At 59.5% G+C, this 19,196-nt stretch overlaps 1 protein-coding gene and 1 long non-coding RNA gene across 2 annotated transcripts; one reads left to right on the forward strand and one right to left on the reverse strand.

Moving 5' to 3' along the window:
• Positions 1-1,713: 1,713 nt before the first annotated feature.
• On the reverse strand, positions 1,714-18,901 carry NHERF1 (NHERF family PDZ scaffold protein 1). The gene is made up of 6 exons (XM_037066056.1): positions 18,110-18,901; positions 7,063-7,224; positions 6,203-6,356; positions 4,002-4,042; positions 2,812-2,901; positions 1,714-2,583 (listed from the first exon to the last, which is right to left on the reverse strand). Exons 1-6 carry the CDS (start codon positions 18,569-18,571, stop codon positions 2,389-2,391), a joined length of 1,104 nt encoding a protein of 367 aa, XP_036921951.1. The 5' UTR covers positions 18,572-18,901; the 3' UTR covers positions 1,714-2,388.
• Positions 15,268-18,103, forward strand: LOC119000989 (uncharacterized). Its single transcript, XR_005069453.1, has 3 exons — positions 15,268-15,352; positions 16,950-17,177; positions 17,848-18,103. It is a non-coding gene; the product is annotated as an uncharacterized LOC119000989 (long non-coding RNA).
• Positions 18,902-19,196: the final 295 nt, after the last annotated feature.

A 19,196-nucleotide genomic window follows, 5' to 3' on the forward strand; every position in this document is an offset into this window, starting at 1 on the left:
CTGTTTCCTCACTGGGCCTGGGCAGAGGTGAACTGCCAGGAGGCCCACCTGCAGCATTTGTCCAGACCAATGTGGGAGCCACAAGGCAGGCTGGGTGTGACCCTGGGCGGTTTGGTAATGCAGGAGGTTGGCCCTGTTGGGACAGATGGGTGGCTTGAGAAGTGGGTGAGAATCCTTGCTCCTCCTTTCTCTTCTCTGGGCTAGTTTTGAGTAAGGTAGTTTTGAATACAGCCCCTTGTGGCAGGAGAGCGCCCTCCCGCTCTCCACTCCTCACCCCTCCACCCCTGGGAGCAGCTGCACCTGTCAAGGCCACAAGGGGGCACCCGAGGCACAGATTCTGGATGGTGTGGCCATCGGCAACCTGTGCTCAATGGGCGGAGCCAGGGCAGGTCTGCCACCTCAGGGAGCTGAGGACACCCAGTGATGTCTGTCTTCACGCCCTGCCATAATGGGGGGCCGTCAAGAAAGGCCAGTCATGTTTCAAAACACAGTCGTGGAAGAGGCTGGTGAAGGCAGCAAGGGCATTTTCAACAAGAACCAGTCCCCTGAGGGTTAAGGCGGCTTGCCTGGGCAGACCCCAGCTTTATGGCTGAGGGTCCCAGCTCGCAGCCCCCTCCACCCTGGCCTCTGACAGGGGCCTCTTCACACCGGCCCCAGCCCACACCAGCAGTTTCCCCCAGTCCTGGCTCCTAGGGGCCCCCCTCCCGCCCAGCAGGTGACCTAGTGGGACACCCTCAGGCCTGCTCACCTGTAGGCGTCTCCATCAGGGGTCAAAGCCTAGAGACAAGGGTGAGGTTAGGCGAAGCACAACTGGTGCTATAAGGGTTTGGGACCCAAACCCAGACGAGAGAGGCCGAGAAGACCAGAGTGACAGATTCTCCACAGGTTCCCTCCCTGGTCCGGGGTCTCCCTTGTTCTCCTCTGTCCCAGGAGCCCGCCAGCTTCTGAGTCTCCCTGGCTGGGTGCAGAGTAGCCTGCGGCTAATGCCACCTCCTCCCGAGCACCTGCCTGGAAGCTCCCGGCCCGGCAGCCTCGCTCCCTCGGGCCGCCCTCCGTGGCAGGCCTCCAGGAAGCGGCTGCAAGTGCCAGAGGCACGAAGGGCCTCTCGGGGAGGAACAGCCCTTCACCCTTGGTGAGTCCCCTGCACCCCTCCTGCCACATGGCACGTCCTGGGGCCCAAATGGCGGGGTTGGTTTTCCCTTAGGCCTGGACAACTGGCCTCCAATCAGGTCTACGGCCAGATAAGATAGAGTGGCCGGCGCCAGCTCCAGCCACCCCTGGAAATCCTGCACCTCACTGACAGAGGGTGAGGAGATTAAAGTCTTCGCACTTTCTATCAGGCTCCACACTTCCAAAGCCCCTGAAATTGGAGGCAGGCACAGAGCCCGCTCAGCCTGCGGGTCTGGGCTCGTAAGTCCCTGGATTGACATCTGGCAAAGGCCCCAGCTTGCCTGTGCACATAGACCATCCCACCAGGGGAAGCACAGGGAAGCTGGGTGGGTGGGGCTCCCAGGACAGCTGGAAACTGGCTCGAGGCCCCCTGGCTGAAGCCACCCACTTCCCGCCCCCAGGTTTGGGGCCCAAGGGAGTCCTGGACCATTCTCTCCCTCCAGCTGTACCCTACTCTCAGCCGGAGGCCACCAGGGACATGGGTTTGCCCCCTCTCTCAAGGCCAGGAGGACAGTTCTCAAGGAAGACACAGAGGCTGAGGCGGTTTGGAGAAACCAGTTGGATTTCTGATGGAGTTTTCTTACAATGGTGGTGTCTGGCTCAGGGCTGGGCAGGGGGTGGCCAGACCACCCCCCACCTGCCAGAGTTTCTGCACTGAGAGTAGAAACAGAAGTTGAAGGCTGAGGCTGCTGCCAGGCTTGGGTGCAACAGCCTGGAAAATCACGTTAATTGGGAGACAAAAAACCCACTACTCTGTGATACCGCACTCTTAAAATCAAACAAATGAAAATAAAATGCCCAACCCACAGCCCTCGGGGTGATGCGGCTGCTGCAATCCCAGTCCCAGATCAACCCGAGACCTGGTCATCACTTGGGTCACAACCTCTCGCCTGGTCCCTTGATCCTTGCTTGGTGCAGGTCCCAGTGACGTCCCAGGTGTGGTGGCGAGGGGACACCTAGTGGGCTGAAGCACTCAGTGAGGAAAAGGAGGGGACGGAGTCTGCCTTTTGATTGGGGTCAGGACAGGAAAACATTCACTTTCTCAGAGGTAAGGGGATAACATGGCTCTCTAGAAGAATCAGGTTTGCCAGGAGGGGGCTTGCTGGTGCTGATTGGTTTGTCATTTGGGGGTAAGTGGGCAGAGGGAGAGGGGGCTGGGTCGGGGTGTGGGCCCAGCCTTCCAGCTTCGGGGGGGGGGGGGGGAGCTGGGGGAGGTGCTCAGAGGTTGCTGAAGAGTTCGTTTTTCTTGCTCCAGTCCATCGTCGGGGCCCGCTTGTTGCTGCGCTTCCGGTGGGCCCTCTCCTTGGCCACGGCCAGGGAGATGTTGAAGTCCAGGACGGGGTCGGAGGAGGAAGAGGAGGTAGATGAGGGTGCCGTGGAGTCCTGTTTCTTGGGGCTGTCTTGGGAATTCAGCTGCAGAAGAGAGAAGGCAGGGAGCGGGAGTCAGTGCCCCGAGAGGCGCCCTGGCCTCCAGCACGATGTCGTGGCTCCCTTGGGGCGGTGCCCAGGGGAGCCAGGTCACAAGAACAGAACGTGGCTCAACATGTGACCTCCAGGGCAGTCTGGTGTGCCAGGCACGAGCGTGGCCGGGGAGTGGGGTACCAGCAACCCAGGGCCACTCCACCCACCCGGCCAGCCTACCTCCTCACTGGTGTCGCTGGAGGCGGATCTTGCTAGGGCTGGCCTGGGGTTCTCGGAGGCCGCCTTGGTCAGGGCTTCATGACTGTCCTCCTGGCAGAGAGAGGACAGGTTGGTGGGGGTGGGCTGGGGAAGGCCTGAGCAGGAAAGGGAGATTCCAGGGAAGACAGGTGCCTCATCTGAGAACTCCACTCGGACCCTTGCCACCTACCCCTCAGCCGAAGGCCTGAGCTCTTGGGGGCCCTTGGGGACCCTATACCTTCACGGTCCTCCGAGGACGGACCAGGCTGGGAGGGACCATCGAGGGATTAGTCCTCAAGACTGACTCGCCTTTTGGGCCAGTGACCGAGGAGGGGCCTCCTGGGGTGTGGAGACACTGGAGGCCTCCGCCTGGCACAGGAAACCGTGTTGTTCCCTGAATCTCCTGTGGCCCACCTGAGTATCACTTGGACTTGACCCCAGGCATCCTGAAACTGTGACCCCAAAGCAGCCAAGAAGGGCTTCCAAGGAATAAGGTGAATGGGGTTTTACACCCACAGGTGGAGCCAGAAGATTCAGGTGCCTCAGCCCCTCCCCACCCACCGCCCCTGGCTGCGTCCCCCAGCAAGAGGCCCTGGTGCAGGGCAGATTTTAAGCGGACCCTGCAGAGAGATTCCCTCTGTGGTCGGTGGGTCTGTCCCCGAGCAAGGCCTTGGCTGTGGCTTCAGCTTGGCGTTCAGAACCCCGCCTGGGCTCCTCTGTGGCCTCGGCTGGCAGCGGGCCCCGCCATCCCTTCCCCAGCCTCCACTGCCTTCCCTTCCCTTCCCTTCTGCCTGGAAGGGAGGAGGGGCCAAGGGGCTTTGTTCTTCTAAGCCAGACTGGAAGTAGCCTGGCAGCATGCGGCCAGACACTGAAGCTCTGTTCTTGGGGGGAAGAATGGCCTCTTCTGTGTGGTGGGGCCTTGGAGGCGGGGCCTGTCACCCAGGATGGTGGGCGGCAGAGGGGCATGCTGGGCCTCTCGCTCTGGACGGCCTTGGTCCTGGGCGGGCCAAGGGCACGCCGGCAGGTATGGAGCGTGGAGCTCAGGAGGGAGCATTTGGAACCTGGAGTTTTAGCCCAAGACAGGCTGGCTGTCTTCCCAGCCACGCCACCTTCTACCCTTCTCCCGCAGCCCCTGGGCTGGGAGCCCGAGAAGAGTTCAGGTCTGCCTTTACCTTCTGGATCTCCCCGTTGGTAAAGGGCTCGGGCAAGGGACCTAGTGAAGGAAAAAAGCAGAGGTGAGTGGAGAGGCTTGGGGAGTGTGGGCGGGGAGGAGTGGGGCGAGGAGGTGAGGGGTGCGGGGCAGGCCCAGGGCCAGGTCTTCCTCCTGGGCCCCTATTTACCAGTCTTGACTGCCACTCACTGTAAGCACAGCGGACACTGATGTCCGGGCACCCACAAAACAGTGTGTGAGTGTAAGGAAGCTCTCACAAAACAACCTGCTTTCACCGCACCCCCCAAACCTCACCCTCACTCATAGCAATGCTCTTTGGTATACTCTGTCCAATTTCATTAAAAAACAACAACAACAACAACAAAACAGGCTGGTCTCTGCCTACTGAGTTAACCTCATGAACCACTCATGTGTCCTGAGCTGCCTGAGAAAAGCATTGTCCCAGACGGGGTTGAAATTCCCAGCTGGCTGCCTAGAACCCCACCTCCTACTGGCCAGCGTGGCGATGAGCGGACAGGAGGGAGCAGGGACAGAACACTGGCCTGGGGTGGCCCTCCCTAGGCTCACTCAGGGCATAGGCTCCACGTGGCTATGAGGGGGGCTGGTCAGCCTGGGTGGGTTTCTTCTGAACTCTTAGCTAAACATCTGTGTCCACCTGTCCCTGTGCTCTGGACTGAGGCCTGGGCAGTCAGGCACACCTGACTCTCCCCTCTTCCTTCCAATGCCTTCGGCCTCCCTGAAGGGGCCAGGCAGGGGACTTTGAGGACACAGGGACACTCACTCTCCCACGGCCCCCACACCAGCCCTTCCCCACCAGCTCCAGGCTATCTCACAGTGGTCAGTGTAAAGCCCCAAGGGCTGCGCAAGGCTGGGGGGCATCCTTCTCTCTGGGGTGCCCCCAGTTCCATCTGTTGGGAGGAATGGGTAGAAGACTCCATCCTAGAGAAACCAGGAGGGATACTGGGGAGACCTGGCCCTGAGCAGGTTCTCTGGCCGGCTGGAGGCTGCCATCACCGCAGTTCTCAAGGCCCTTCCTGTCCCTCCAGAGCCAGAGAGGGTGGGGTGTGGGGGCTGACTGGTGCCGAGAGGGGGAGGCTGGGGCAGGCAGGGGATGCATTTGAAGGGCAGAGTGGAATTCAGATCTCAGCTGTGTCTTCCCATGTCATGTCCCCAAGAGCAAGGCTGGGGCTTTCTGGGTCTCAGTGTCCCCCTCACTGAGGAAGAGCATTATCCAAGTTACCTGGTTTCCATGAACTTGAGAGACAAGGGGCGGTGGCCCCCATCTCACATGCCAAGTCTGCTTGGGACCCCCAACTAACCCACCTCCCCCTTCCAGCAACCCCAAGCACCCTAGATTGGGCTAGATAGGGATGGGGCCTCCCCACTGGGCTCCTCCAGCCTGGGATCCAAGCCCACATCAGGGCTTTCATGTGAAACCCGCCCCCCCCCCACCTCACACCCTCAGGGAGTGAGGCGAGATTCTGGGGGGTGGGGTGCCAGGCTTTCAGGGAGGCTCCACCTGTTGCGAAGAGCAAAGCGGTGCCCCCCCAACCCCCAGCCACCCTCCCAGGAAGAAAGTGTAGGTCAGGGAGCAGAGTGCTGCTTAGCTCCCCCTTGCCTTGGGGTAGCGGCCCTGCCCCCTTTCTGCTGGGGCTGGGCAAGGGGAGGTGCCAGGCCTGGCAGGGAAGTGGTGGGGGATGGGGAGCGCAGGGGCAGAGGGGGGACCCTGCTCTTTAGAGCCAGCAAGCCTGGGTTTCCAAGACGACCTGAGAGAAGGGAGGGGAGGCACTGGGCCCCCATTGGACTCTGATCTGACCAAGCTGGAAGGCTGGAAGCCTCCCCAGAGTTAACCCTTTCCTTGCTTTCAGCCCTAAAAACGCGCAGGGGGGTGGGGGGGGAGGGGCTGGGCCTCCTTTCAGTGCTTCGACTTTGGCAGGGAAGCAGCAGCTCCGTCCCATCTCACTACCCCTCCTGCCAGCTCACATGTCACATGCTATCCTCAGAAAACCCAGGTGGATCCCACTTCCTCCCCGGACACTAGCTGGGCCCCACTCTCTCCCACCCACACCCCTTGGCCTCCCCGAAGGAGAGGAAGGGAGCAGCGAAGCAGGAGGCTGTCACCCTTCACCCGGACACAGTCAAGTCCAGCACCCTGGCCAGCATCCCTTGCTTGGGGGTCTCTAGCCACCCCACCCAGCTCACCATTCAGGTGCTCCTGAGATGGAATCACTTTGCACTTCTTGAAAAACTCATCGGTCTCCTTGTCCACCACCAGCAGCTTGGTCTCGTCCCCACCAGCCTTGATGGCAGCCACCACATCCCCGTGCTGCTTGCCCTCCATGCAGACCCCGTTCACCTGTGGGTGGGGGCACAGTTACCAGCACAGCTCTCAGTGTTTGGGGAGGGGTGGGGCAAGTTCTTCGTCTTCAGCCAGTCGGCAATCTGGGGACACCGAGCCCCCCTTGCCTGTGGAGTCCCGAAGGAGGCCAAGGGGTCCTCCCACTTGACGGTCAGAAGGAGGCAGGACATGTGGGAAAAGCCCAAGAAAATATCCAGATGAGACTAAACAAACACAGCTGGGACCCACGGGCCGGGAAGGAGGCCCCGGCCGCACCCCAGCCTCTCCGAGTCCTTGCTGTCTCTCTCTGGGCCGTGGTTTGCTCACACGTAAAACGAGAAGCCTCGGGAGAGCCGATCTTCCAGCGCTGAGGTTCTAGGGCTGAGATTCTGGGTCCCGCCCAAGGCATTTGGTTCACGTTTCTTGGGAGACGGATTTCATCCGCCCACCCCAACCCTGTGCTTGGCATGGAACCCTAGGGGTGGCCCCGGACATCTGCCTGGCTGGGTGGGCCAACCAGGGGCTGCCAGGTGTGCCTGCTAGGTGAGGAAGAGCCCAGGGGAGGCGGGTGGGGAAGACCGCTCTCTGCCCACACATCACCTCTCTCCTTCCTTCCTTCCCTCCCCCCACCCCACCTCTCCCTCTGGCATCCCAGGGGAGCTGGCTGTATCTGGGAGGAGGGGTCAGGAAGGAGGAACCTGGGAAGCAGGCGAAAAGTCCTTACCTCCACAATTCGGTCCTGGGCCTGGAGCCCCGAGGCCTCGGCGGGCGAGTCTGAGTCCACCGACCGGATGAATTGGCCTGGCTTGGACTTGTCGCTGTGCAGGTTGAAGCCATAGCCATTGGGACCCCTCTTCATGGTGCAGAGCCGGGGCCGAAGCTCACGCTGTGGGGACAAACAAGAGTCCCTGTCATTCCAGTGTCCTGGGTCCTATTCTCCTTGCTCCCGACATCAGGTCTTGCTAAGGAAGCTCTGATACCAGGCAGATCGGCTGAGACCCTCCACCGCAACAGAGAGAATGTTGGTCTGGGCCTCAGAAGACCTGGGTGGGGACCCTGCGTTGCAGAAAACTGTGAGGTGGCCCTGGGCAACAAGGACCCCGTCCAAGCTCAGTTTGGACGAATGAGAGGTGGGAACAGGTCAGCTCCAGCCCCTCCTCTTTGGACATTCTGAGGTTAATCACCTTATTCTGATGGCTGTCTTGTCTGTCCCGCCTGCGGCCCTCCTCGGGGTGACAGGTGGCACCCCGCCAGCCTGGATGGGTATCCGAGACATGGGACGGGGAACCCTGGCCTCTTTGTACAAGGATGGTGAAAACTGTCTCAGTGGCATGTCTGAGTGCCCAAGAGCGACCTGCCCGTGCCCTTTTGCTAGGTCTCGTGTCCTGGCCATGGCTGCAGCCACACTGGGCTCTCCTCAGCCCAGCCCTGTGTTCTGGGACCCCCGCCCCATTCAGGCTCCCCTCTGCAGCAGGAGGCAGGGCCAGGTGTTTACTGAAAGTCAGTCAGCATGTTTACAGTGAAGCCTTCCCCCCCATGGCTCCCAGCTCCCATCTCTTCCCCACCAAGCCCAGTGGCCCAGCCAAACGGAACCGGGTGGCCACTGACCACAGGCCAAGGGGAGGTACAGCCAGGGGTCCAGACACGACAAGAACACTCCACCGGCAGAACCAAGACTAGTCGAGCAGAGAGGGCAAAGGCAACAACAGAACCTCAGACACCCTGCTGGTCCACGAGGAGCACGCTGACCTGCAGCAGCGACAGCTTCGCCATCCTTGGTGCAGCTGATGCAGCTGGACTTAGAAGCTGCAGTCTCAGGACCCATGTTTGTGACTGGGTGGGCAGGAAACGGAAGTGTGAGCACCTCCGTTCGGGTCCCCCTCCCCCTGCGTGCTCTGAGGCCTGGGGCAGGGCCACAGCAGCCAGCCTGTGCGCTCCGGGTTACCCCCTAGATGCCAGGCAACGAGTGACGGCTGGAGCCAAGGCCCTGGCCTGGGTTCCAGCTTCCCCCCTGTGTGTGTGACCGAGGGAAGTCCTGTCCTTCTCAGAGCCTCAGGACCCTCACTGAGACCACTCTGATGCGCCGCCTGTCCCCAGGCTCGCTCAAGGTAGCTTACCAGGGAACGCCCAACACCTGTAAAACCACTGTGCCTGCGCAGGCTTTCCCACTGTTTCGAATACTAAAGAACAGTCCAATGAAAGTGAGAAGCGAGATTCTGGGGGGTGGGGTGCCAGGCTGCTCTGAAACCCTAGTCCCCAGCAGGGAGGGGAGAAGGCAAAAGGGTGGGTGGGGAAGGTGAGGAGGGCTGCCAGCCCATGTGCCCCAACCTGCCGGGCCCAGGAGGCAGTGCCATCCCTGGCGCTGCTCAGTCCCCACCCCTCCACTCTCAGAGGGTGGCCAGCGAGGGTGACGCTGCTTTCCTTTAATTGCTGTGGCAGATCTTTCTGTGCTTCCGGGTGTGGACGGGGTGGGGGAGGCGGTGTGGAGAGGCTGAGACAGGAAGGACAGCTGACGCTTGGGCCTTTGGGTACCCTCATCTAGGCGACGGGCCCCAGGACCCCTCTTCTCCCTAGCCCTCTGCACCCCCTCCTGTCTGGCAGCGCCCACACCAGCATGCCCAGCTGAAGCCTGCTTAGCAGGCCAGCCACAGCGCTCTGGGATCTCGTTCCGGGTGTGAGCAAGGCTCTTCTTCCCTCCAGCTAATCCCTGGGCCAAGCTGCCAGCCTGCCCTCCCCCAGGCCAGGTGAGCAGGAACAGGTCTGACCAGCTGCCACTACCAGGGCAGGCTCAGCTTTCTGCCCCAGCAGAGCCGAGCTCCGCAGTGCTCCCCGGAGTGTGGAGGGAGGGGCGGCTCCGAAGGCTCTGCCTCCCCTCCCTGCAAAGAGCCTTCTTATAGCAACCATCGGCAAGATGGGGCCACTGAGACTCGAGATGGTCTGTCCACGGCCTGCCGTCACTCAGTCTTACAGCAGAGGAACCAAAACTCCGACCCTGTCTCCACTCAGGGCCCATGTCCCTTCCACCATCTGTGGGCTGGCCCTTCAACACCCAAGTCCAGACTCAGAGGAGGCCCAATTGGAGCGGGGGACTCAGCAGGGGGACTCAGCAGGAGTCGTAAACACATGTCTCTCCCTGAGGTGCCTGCAGTCTCTGCTGGGAGGGGCTTGGGAGCCCATGAAACCACAGCCTTCCTTCCGGGTGCTCAGAGCTCTCTTGCAGCCAGAGCTAAGCCCAAGCTGGGGATAGGCGCTGGCAGGGCCAGTAAGCAGGCCTGGGATGGGGGTGGGGAGCAGCCTGGGTGCTCTTGGGGCTCGAAAAGCTGCCCCAGCTGTCTCTCGTTGCCCACGTTTGGGCCTGGGTCTCCGTGCTCTGGGTCCCCACAATGATCCTCCACTTCACCCCAGGACCCCTTGCCTGCTGACCTACTCTTAACCCTGGAAGGGCTGCTTTGAGCCTCACTCCCCTCTGCCGGCACCAAGTCATGAGGATGGAAGATATGAGGGGCGTGGACAGAAGGGCTTACGGCCCCACAGCTCCCTTCCCCTGCACTGGGACCCACCCCATTGCTCTCTGTGGGTGGCTGGGCAGCTGGGCAGCAAACCCCAGGTAGTTTCCTGAAGTTTTCAGACACCTGCAGAGCCTCATCTAGCACCATCCCCCCCTCCCAAGTTCCTGGAGGCTCCCTCCCGACAGAGGAGGCCTCACAGGCTCCCAGAGCTGTCCCCAGGAGGTGTCATGGCCAGCTGCTGAGTTGCCCATCCCATCCTGGGTGGAGGCTGGTGCTGACAGGAGTCCTAGGAGGCAGCCTCGGCGTGGGGGTGGGTGGCGGGTGGTGGGGGCATGGGCAGTCCTGTGGGGCTGGCCCAGTGCAGAGAAGATGGGGAAGGACCAGTAAGGACCAGGTACTGTGCCTGGGCTTGGCCCTTTGACCCCAGAGCTGGCACACAAAGAGATGACTCCGGGGGGAAGGGACTAAATGGCATGTCCAGGCCATCTTGGGTCTGCCGTGTGGCCCAGCGAGTTCAGGAAGAGTCCCAAGCTCATGCTTGAGGGGTGCAGAGCTGGAGTGGGGGGGTCACTTCAAGGAGAACAAGGCCCTGGGGGTTCAGAGCCTCAGGCAGGCACCCCAGGGATGAGGATTGCCCGGGAGCAATACCCAGGGTCCGCTCAGCGAGGAGCCTGGCAGAGACCCGGATGCGAGGGGAAGGAGCACGCACCAATGGGTGCTAGTGGGCAGATCATGGGCTGGACGAGTCTTAGTCTCTCACTCCCAGAAAACACTAGACCCTTTTTCTGGAACACACCCTGCCAGGACTCCTGGGACCTTCTCCCACTCACAGGTTCTCGGACTGTTCCAGACCGCCGCCCCCCCCCCCCAGGCCTGCTTTCCTCTCCCCTCCCCTCCCCTCCTCTCCCCCAGGGAGCCCAGACCCACCCCGAGTGGCCGCCCAGTCACCTCCACCTACGCAGCCCAGGGAGCGGATGGCGGGCACGGAATTCAATAGGCGCCACCAACAGCCACCTGGAAAGCTGGGGGAAAGTCGATACCCTAATCCCAGTGACTGTCTCTGGGGAGCAGGCCCAGAGCCGCTCCCTATTCCTCCTCCCGGAGGATGGCTGGGGGGCCAACGCCCCTGGGGGCCGGGCCCCTCCCTGGCCGGTGCCATGGTGAAAAGCCCTACAGAGAACAGCCAGGCTGCTTCCCGTAAAGGGCAGGCTGGAGGAGCAGGGGACAATAGAGAGCGATCCTTACCTCCCCAGACTGCCCTTCCCCCAGCCCAGCCCCAGCCCAGGGCTCGTTTAAGCACCTAAGGACTGTGTCCTGCTGCCTCATACAGAGAAACTGGCCCCAACCCCAGGGTGGGTGAGGAGGAGATGGGGGTGATGGGGGGAAGGGCCCTGGCTGTTCTGGTCGGGGTGGGAGGAGGGTGTGCTGAGAGCAAGGGGCCACGGCTGCTCTGGGAGGCAGCTCGGTCCATTCCACAGGACTCTAGAGACAGGCCTGGGCTGGTGCCAGCTCTTTGAGGAAGCCAGGATGGAGAGAGCTGGCCCTGCCTGGGGGACCTGTGACGGGAACATGGGGGCACTGTCCTCAGGGCAGGCTGGGGAGTGACCAGGAGCTCAAGACCATTGGCTGGCATCCATAGCTCTAGGCTGAAGGGATCCTCTCCCAGCCCAAGGTCCAGAGGGCTTGGCTGCCACCAACCAGTGCCCTCAGGCCCTGATTCGGCTCCATTGCCCCTACGGGACCTCCGCACACTCTCTGCAGGCTGAGGACTGTTAGACACCTCCACTTGCACAAAGGGAGCTGCTCCTAGCCTGTGATCTTGAACTTCCTGTTTCTCAGGGGAAAGGCCCTTTTCAGGAGCCCCGCAGGGGGCCTTCCAGAAGGGAGACATAAACTATAGTGGGGCTGCTCGTCCAACAGCCCCAAGCAGGGCCCCTGAGCCAGAGCTCCCCTTCTGGCTCTCCTCTCCAGGTACTCTCCAGAGAACCACTGAGGGAGAATTTGGCTCAGGTCTCCCCACTGCTGGGCAAGGCAGGGATGGGGCAGGCTGGCACCTGGGCTGCTGCCTGGCTGGCCACCTTCCAGGCTGGCCACCCCACGCCCGCCTGCCCAGCAGGCACATTACCACCAGGCCTCTTCATCCCTCACCCCCCTCCTCTCAGAAGTTGCTGGATTTAACACCAGGGGCTGTCCCAAGAGGCTACTTTGGAAGAACATTTAGGAAGCTTGTGAAATTGGGGCTCTATTGAAATGACAAATAGCAGCTATTGTTACTGAGCACTTACTATGTGCCAAGCACTGTACTAGGGCTTGGTGTGCATTTTCTCATTAAAAGCTAATTATAACCTTGCGAGGAAGGAATTATTGCCCTCATTTCACAGATGAAGAAACTCACATTCAAAGAGAGCAGGTAAATTGCTCAAGCACTCAGAGCTGATAGGAGAAGGCAAGCTCTGAGCACAGATCCAGACCAGTGCTTTCCAATACAAACACAATGCCAGTCACGTAGGTCAGTGTTCAAGGAAGAAAACGCACAGGCCCAATATGGCATCACTCATGCTAATGACCCATGATACTACGCCTAGACTTAACACCTAATCTAATTGCAGTTTCAACCTCCCCAAGACATATAATCCTAACCAACCAGTCTGGAATTTTCTGGGCAAGCAGGAAGAGGCAATATGCGCGATAAAATCCCTTCCCCAAGGAAAGATGTCAGGCCCCCAAATTATCTTTTCTTTGGTCAATGGTTCCCTTGCCTCCCCTTCGTCCTGTAGAACACTTCCACTGCACACGGCCCCTCAGAGCTCCCTTCTGGTTGTTACAGGGGATGCCGCCAGTTCATGAGCCCCTTTTTAAAGAAACTGAATCTGCCCTGGCTGGTGTAGCTCAGTGGCTTGAGCACGGGCCTGTGAACCAAAAGATCAAGATTCGATTCTCCGTCAGGGCACATGCCTGGGTTGCAGGCCAGTTCCCAGCAGGGGATGCACCAGAAGCAACCATACATTGATATTTCTCTCCTTCCCTTCCCTTCTAACGATAAATAAATAAAAATTTAAAAAAAAACCAATGGAATCTATTGGTGTGGCATTGATTAATAAAATTACATAGGTTTCATGTGTATAATTCTATAACACATCATCTCTCTCTTGTATTGTGTGCTCACCACCCCATGAATTGCTTAATAAAACCAATTTGGTCTTCAAATTTGCTTGGTTGAAGTTTATGTTTTAGCATAGCTAATTAAACATTTTCTTTTTTTTAAAGATTTTTATTTTTTATCTTTAGAGGGGAAAAGAAGGAGAGAGGGAGAGAAATATCAGTGTATGGTTGCCTCTCATGCATCCCCTGCTGGGAACTGGCCTGCAACCCAGGCATGTGCCCTGACTGGGAATCAGACTGCAATCCTTTGGTTCACAAGCCCACACTCAATCCACTGAGCTATACCAGCCAGGGCTAATTAAACATTTTCTAGTAGCCACATTAAAAAGTAAAAAGAAACAAGAGAAACTGATGATAATATCTTATTCAACACACTGCGTCCAAAATATTACCATTTCAACGTGAATCCATGTAAAAGGTTATTCATTATTCTTCTTTCTCGTTGTTCTAGGCCCTCCAGCTCCGGTGTGCGCTGTACCGGCACAGTGCCTTTCAGTGTGGACTTGCACATTTCCAGGACTAAGGGCCATATGTCACCAGGGGCAGTGGCAATGGTTTGCTTAGGTCCTGGAACACTAGTTCTCAACCATTTGGCCGTCAGCCCCAAACACTCTTCTAAACCCTGTCCCACAACCTTCTCCAATAGGGCACAAGGCAAGCACACGGCGCACAGAGCAGCACTTTGAACTTGGACCTCAGGGAATTGTATCACCTGCCCTTTTCTAGGGCGGAAACCTAAACAGTGCCTAGGGATCTGGGGACATGATGAGTTTGTCTTATCCCAAGGAATGGGGAAAGGAAGGCCAAGGCCAACAGTCAAGGCCAACCTTGACGCCCTTTGGGCTATAGGGCAGCTGGGAGATAGCAAGGGCGGATTCTTAGAATCTGGGGGTGAAGGTAGAGACTTAGTCACCAGCCTCCCCACCCAGCCCAACCCACCTGCAGGGATGGGTTGAAGAGCCTCCTCAGGCGGTTTTCACGTACATCAAGGTCACTGCTGGGGACAGGACTGCCTGGGAGTCCTGGCCAAAAGGGCTCAGCAACATGGACCCTTGCAGGGAGATGGTTCCAGTAGCCTTGAGTGTATGCCACTTATGGGCAGAGACCCCCAGCCTGAAAGTCAGGTCCCTAAGTACAACCCAGATGGGCGACCGGATGGATGTGCGGGCAGTCAGAGCATGCGTGGTGCCCAGACATATCCCTGAAGGTAAGAGCCAGGAGCTAGACCCGTGGGTAAAGAGACCCCAGAAACGTGGCTTAAGAGGAGGAACCAGCCACAAAAGAACACATGCCCTGTCCATTTCAAATCCAACACCTGGCACCTGTTCTGTCCTCCAGAAATGGGGATGAGGTTGCTGGGCTGGCAGCTAACTGTCTCCATCCACCTACCGTGGTACCTGGGGTGCCTGTGACATCTTTGCCTCTGCAATCAGGGTCAGGTCTGGCAGGAAACCACCCCAAACTGAGCACTCATACCCACACCCCCCACGGCAACCCTGCAGGACAGGTGCTGGGGTCCCACTTCAGAGAGGTGGAGGCTGAGTCTCGCAGGGGCCCAGAGCCAGTGGGTTGGCAGAGATGACCCCAAAGGCCAGGCTTTGGGCTTTCTAATTTCCAAATGGAAGCTGCTAGTAGGCAAGAAAAAGGAATGGGTAGCCCTGGCTGGTGTAGCTCAGTGGATTGAGCACAGGCCTGCGAACCACGCGATCGCAGTTCGATTCCCAGTCAGGGCACATGCCTGGGTTGCAGGCCAGTTCCCAGCAGGGGACTCACGAGAGGCAACCATACATTGATATTTCTCTCCTTCTCTCTCCTTCCCTTCCCCTCTAAAGAAAAATAAATAAAAAACCTTAAAAAAAAGGAATGGGTAGATTCTTTCTGGAACTCTGATCTCTGGGTGTGCTGAAGCATAAACAGGCCCCAGTGTGCCGAACTGAGATGATGTTCGGACAAAGGTCCCTGGTAGCTCTTGTGTATTCATTCACTAATTCAGAAATACTGCTTGGGCCCCTCCCTAGCAACACAAAGAAGCCACACGTGTTGCCCTGGGGACTCACCACGATCAGAAACAGAGGACTCAAAGCCTGTGAGTTCAGAGCAATAAAAGATGTCAGTTCAGGACCGGGAGAAGGTGAGTGGCCCTTTCGGAGCAACCCCGTGGAGGAGGGGCTGAAGGAGAGCAGGTGTGAAGTTGCAAAGGCCGAGCCAACATGGCGTGCTAGTGTGGTGGGGTGGACACGAGAGGGCAGGCGGGAGGAGAAGGCTGCCAGACAGTGAAGGGCTGTGGACAACGTGATTATCCAACAGAAGCGACCCCCCGACGGAGCACAGACTGAGCGCCAGGTACGGCTGCAGCTGCACTTACCTAACGAGGGAGGCAGATCCAGAGCTAATTACCCCATGGATGGGGCAACAATCGCTGTGAAATATTTATTAATTCAAATACCAACGATCATCGTTTTCTGAGCAGTTAGTGCTAGGCACTGAGCTTCACAGACATCCTCGAGTAATCCCACCAGCCCTGCAAGGCAGCGCTGTCACCCCCAACTTACACAAGAGGAAGTGGAGGCTTAGAGAGGTTAGGAGGCAGCCCAGGGAGTCCAGCTGAGCTGGCTCAGGCCTGCCCCACCGCCACGGTGCCGGGCACTAAGCTCAAGGGTTGTAAGCAGGGTGCTGCTGCCTTCTGCTCCCCTCCCCCCCCCCCCCCCCCCCCCCCCGGCGAAGACGCTNGCCCCCCCCCCCCCCCCCCGGGAAGGAGGTGGGGAAGGCCATCACTGAAGGTGGGCAGAGCTGGAAGTACACCTCCCCCCTCCTACACCAGAAGTACAGGTACCACCCCCCCCACCACCCTCTGCCCTGTGTCATTCCTGACCCAGGCTGGTCTTACCAGTGAGATGTCACCTGCCACCCACTCTTTACATGGCACCATTCCGAGTGACACCTTTTTCATTTATGAGAACTAATGAAGAGACCTTAACTAAGGCCCCACTGAGAGGCCTTTTAGAAAAACAATTTACAGAAAGAAAAAGAAAAACAATCTACGATGTTTAGTAACATTTTTTTGCCATGACCAGGTGGGTCACCTTCAAGCCCACCATACCAGGCTTCATGGGAATTTCCTACTGGACGGATTTAACAGCACAGACAGGCTGTGTGTGAGGCTAGCGGCAGTGGCCGCATAGAGCTCGTGTTCAAACGCCTGGGCACGAAGGAGCTCAAGGCAGCATTGCACACGGGCATGAGGACTTCCCATTATTTGTCAAGTTCCAGAGGACAGGTGTCACTGTAGTCCAAGGCCTCCCATTTCACAGACAGAATGATCAAGGCTCAGAGAAGTTCTGTGATTTGCTTGTTGACCCCAAACCCCAAGAAGCCTGGTGAAAGTGTTCCCAGGACTGGTGGGCTGGACTGGGGTGGTTCTGTCCCTGTCTCCTGGCCTGACATGGAGAGGCAGGTGTCACACCACCACCTGGGGGAATCCGATTCTGTGCTCACTTAGAGAGCAGGAAGCCCAGGCTGCACGGGGGAGGGGGAGAGGCATGTGCTAGGTCCTCCACCTCCCCCCAGGCCCTCCCACACCCAGCAGCAAAACCAAAAGGGTAATGGGAGGAGCTTAACATGAAGCAATTTTGTGTGTGTGAGGGTGGCGAGGGGTGGGGGTGTCGAGGGTTACTTGTGCTAGTGCCAAAGTCCAAAAACAAGGCATGACAAATCAATGCACTCAGCACGAAGTGGTGAACTGCCTGGGACCAGAGGTCATGGGTTCCAACCCCCTGGTGTCTAACCCCTGGCAGGGGTGCTCTGGCCCCTGCCCCACCCTTGTGATGCCAGCTTGGCAGTGGCAGAAAGTAGGGGCCTGGCAGCCCTGGCATTCCCAGCACCCAGGTCCGGCTGGACAGGGCTCCTAGGGACCTCACTTCCTTTTCTTCCACTGAATCAGTTGCTCCTCTGGCTCCACCTTCTACCTGTAGGCAGACCCGTGCCCTTTCTCTGTCCGGGAGGAAGCCCCTGCTGACACCACAGACACCTGTGCCACATGCTGCCACCAGGTGGACAGCTGGTGCAAGCCATATGGGCTCTGAGCAGCTGCTCCCACAGCCTGCACCGTGAGACCTCCCCTTCCGATCTCTGGGGACACTGGGATCCTTTTGGGAAACACCGAACACAGGTAAAAAGCAACCGGCCTTCTTGCTGTCCTGGGACTGGAGTGAGGCAGGCGATGCCTGGGGAAGACCACTTACTTGCAGCCGGCTCCGCCGCCCCGCAGAACAGAGGGCCACTCCACCACTCCCTGCCCCCAGCCATCTCTCTCCTCCTCCAAGATCCCGCCCGCGCCCAGATACAAGCTAGCGCTTACTCCTCACATTCCTGAGAATCATAAATCCTCCTGGGAGGCAGAGCCTCTGCGCCACCTACCCGCACCCCACCCCCACATCGCCCTGAGATGGTGGGGCTTCCTCTCCTTTTCTTCTAAGTCACGTCGGGCTTCAGGAGGAGGATGAAGCCCAGCAGGCTGGATGATATGAACACCGGAGGGCGGTGGGGACTGAGCCCTGCCTGTGACTCCTCCCCTCCCAGCGCGGAAAGGGGGTCGTTATTTCTCCAGCTCTTTGAAATCGGGGCTGAACTCGCTTCACCCCAACTTCAGTTACCACCTACAGGGGCCACGGAGGAAGCTGGCACCTCTGGGGAGGCTGGGAGTGGGGTGGTCGAGAAGCTGGCCGCGGGATGAGTTGAATTAGGCTTCCCCAAACTCTGGCGTGGACACACCACCAACAGAGCCGAGGAAATGGGGCTGAGCTCTTTTGAGCCGCCGTCCCTCACTCCCACTTCCACAGGACAAGGGACAAGAAGTGCATGTGGAAAAAGAGCTCAGAGTCCCAGCCCAGTGTGGAGAGGGGGTGAAGGTCGTGGGAAGCAGCCCCGAGCCTGCAACTACCAGTGCGCCCAGTAGGCGGGCGGAAGCAGTTTCCCCCTCCAGGATCCAGTTTCAGAAAGACACGGCGGGCGCAGGGCTTGGCGTGAGGGCTGCCTGGGTCTCTCTCCGATGCCCCTCTACCGCTGTTCCAAACTCGCCGCCCGGCCTGGGCCCCCACTTACGCGCTCCGGATGGCTCTTCTCGGACTCATGGGGTTCCGGCACGGCTGCCTGAGCCTCATTTTCGCTGCCAGCCCCTTGCTCCTCGGCGGTGGCGGGCGGCTCGGCCTGCCCGGGCCCTTCCTGGGGGCGGACCAGCTCCTCTCGGATCTGGACGCCCAGCTTCTGCAGCTGCTCGTCCGTTTCGGGGTCGACCACCAGCAGACGTACGGCATTGAGCGAGGCGCGGATGCGGCTCACCACCTGCTGGTGGGTCTCCTTCTCCACGTTCTCGCCGTTCACCTCCACCAACCGGTCTCCCGCCAGCAGCCCCGCCCTCTCAGCCGGCGAGCCGGCCTCCACCAGCCGGATGAACTGGCCCACCTTGCCCTTCTCCCCGTGCAGGTGGAAGCCGTAGCCGTTCGGACCCTTCTCCAGGCTGCAGAGCCGGGGCAGGGGCGCCCCGGCCGCCGCGTCCGTGCTCATCTCGCCCTGCGACGCCTCAGCGGTGCGACGCGGGATGCTGTCCGGGGCCGGAGACGGGACCCAGCCCTTTTGTCAGCCCTGCAGGGCGGGAAGCTGGAGGGAGCGCCGCAAAAAAACCTCTGCGCCGGCGGAACGAGCAGGTGGTCCGCGCCGGGGAAGCTGCGAACTGCGAGGAGCTCAAGTACGAACTCAACGACCAATCCCCGCCCCGCGCGGCGTCTGAGCGTTCCAGAACCCGCCCCGACCCCTCTTTTCAGGAGGCGGGGCCTCGCCGAGGGTGTGGACCACCTCGGACCAATCAGAGAACAGAGGCACGGGGCGCTCTGCCCGGGTGAACGACCCCGGCCAATGAGGACACGCAGGGGCGGGGCTCTGCGCTGGGCGCCGCGTCCCGCGGCGGCAGAAGAAAGAGGGCTCAGGAAGTGGAAGTGTTTGTTACTAAGTGGCCGGAGTTGAGGCGAGGGGCGGGGCGAGTTCCCAGGACTGGGCAGAAGGGCCTTCAGGCTCGGTTCTGATTTCCCCACCTGTGGCGGGGATTGAGGCCAGCCAATCCGTGGGTAAAGAACCTTAAAGTTGACAGCCTTTGCCCAAAACCTTCTGTGCAGCTTCAGTGCGGGGGTGGGGG

Source organism: Sturnira hondurensis, unplaced genomic scaffold, assembly GCF_014824575.4.
Source record: "Sturnira hondurensis isolate 20B ecotype Veracruz unplaced genomic scaffold, ASM1482457v3 Scaffold0001221, whole genome shotgun sequence".
NCBI classification, from domain to species: domain Eukaryota; kingdom Metazoa; phylum Chordata; class Mammalia; order Chiroptera; family Phyllostomidae; genus Sturnira; species Sturnira hondurensis.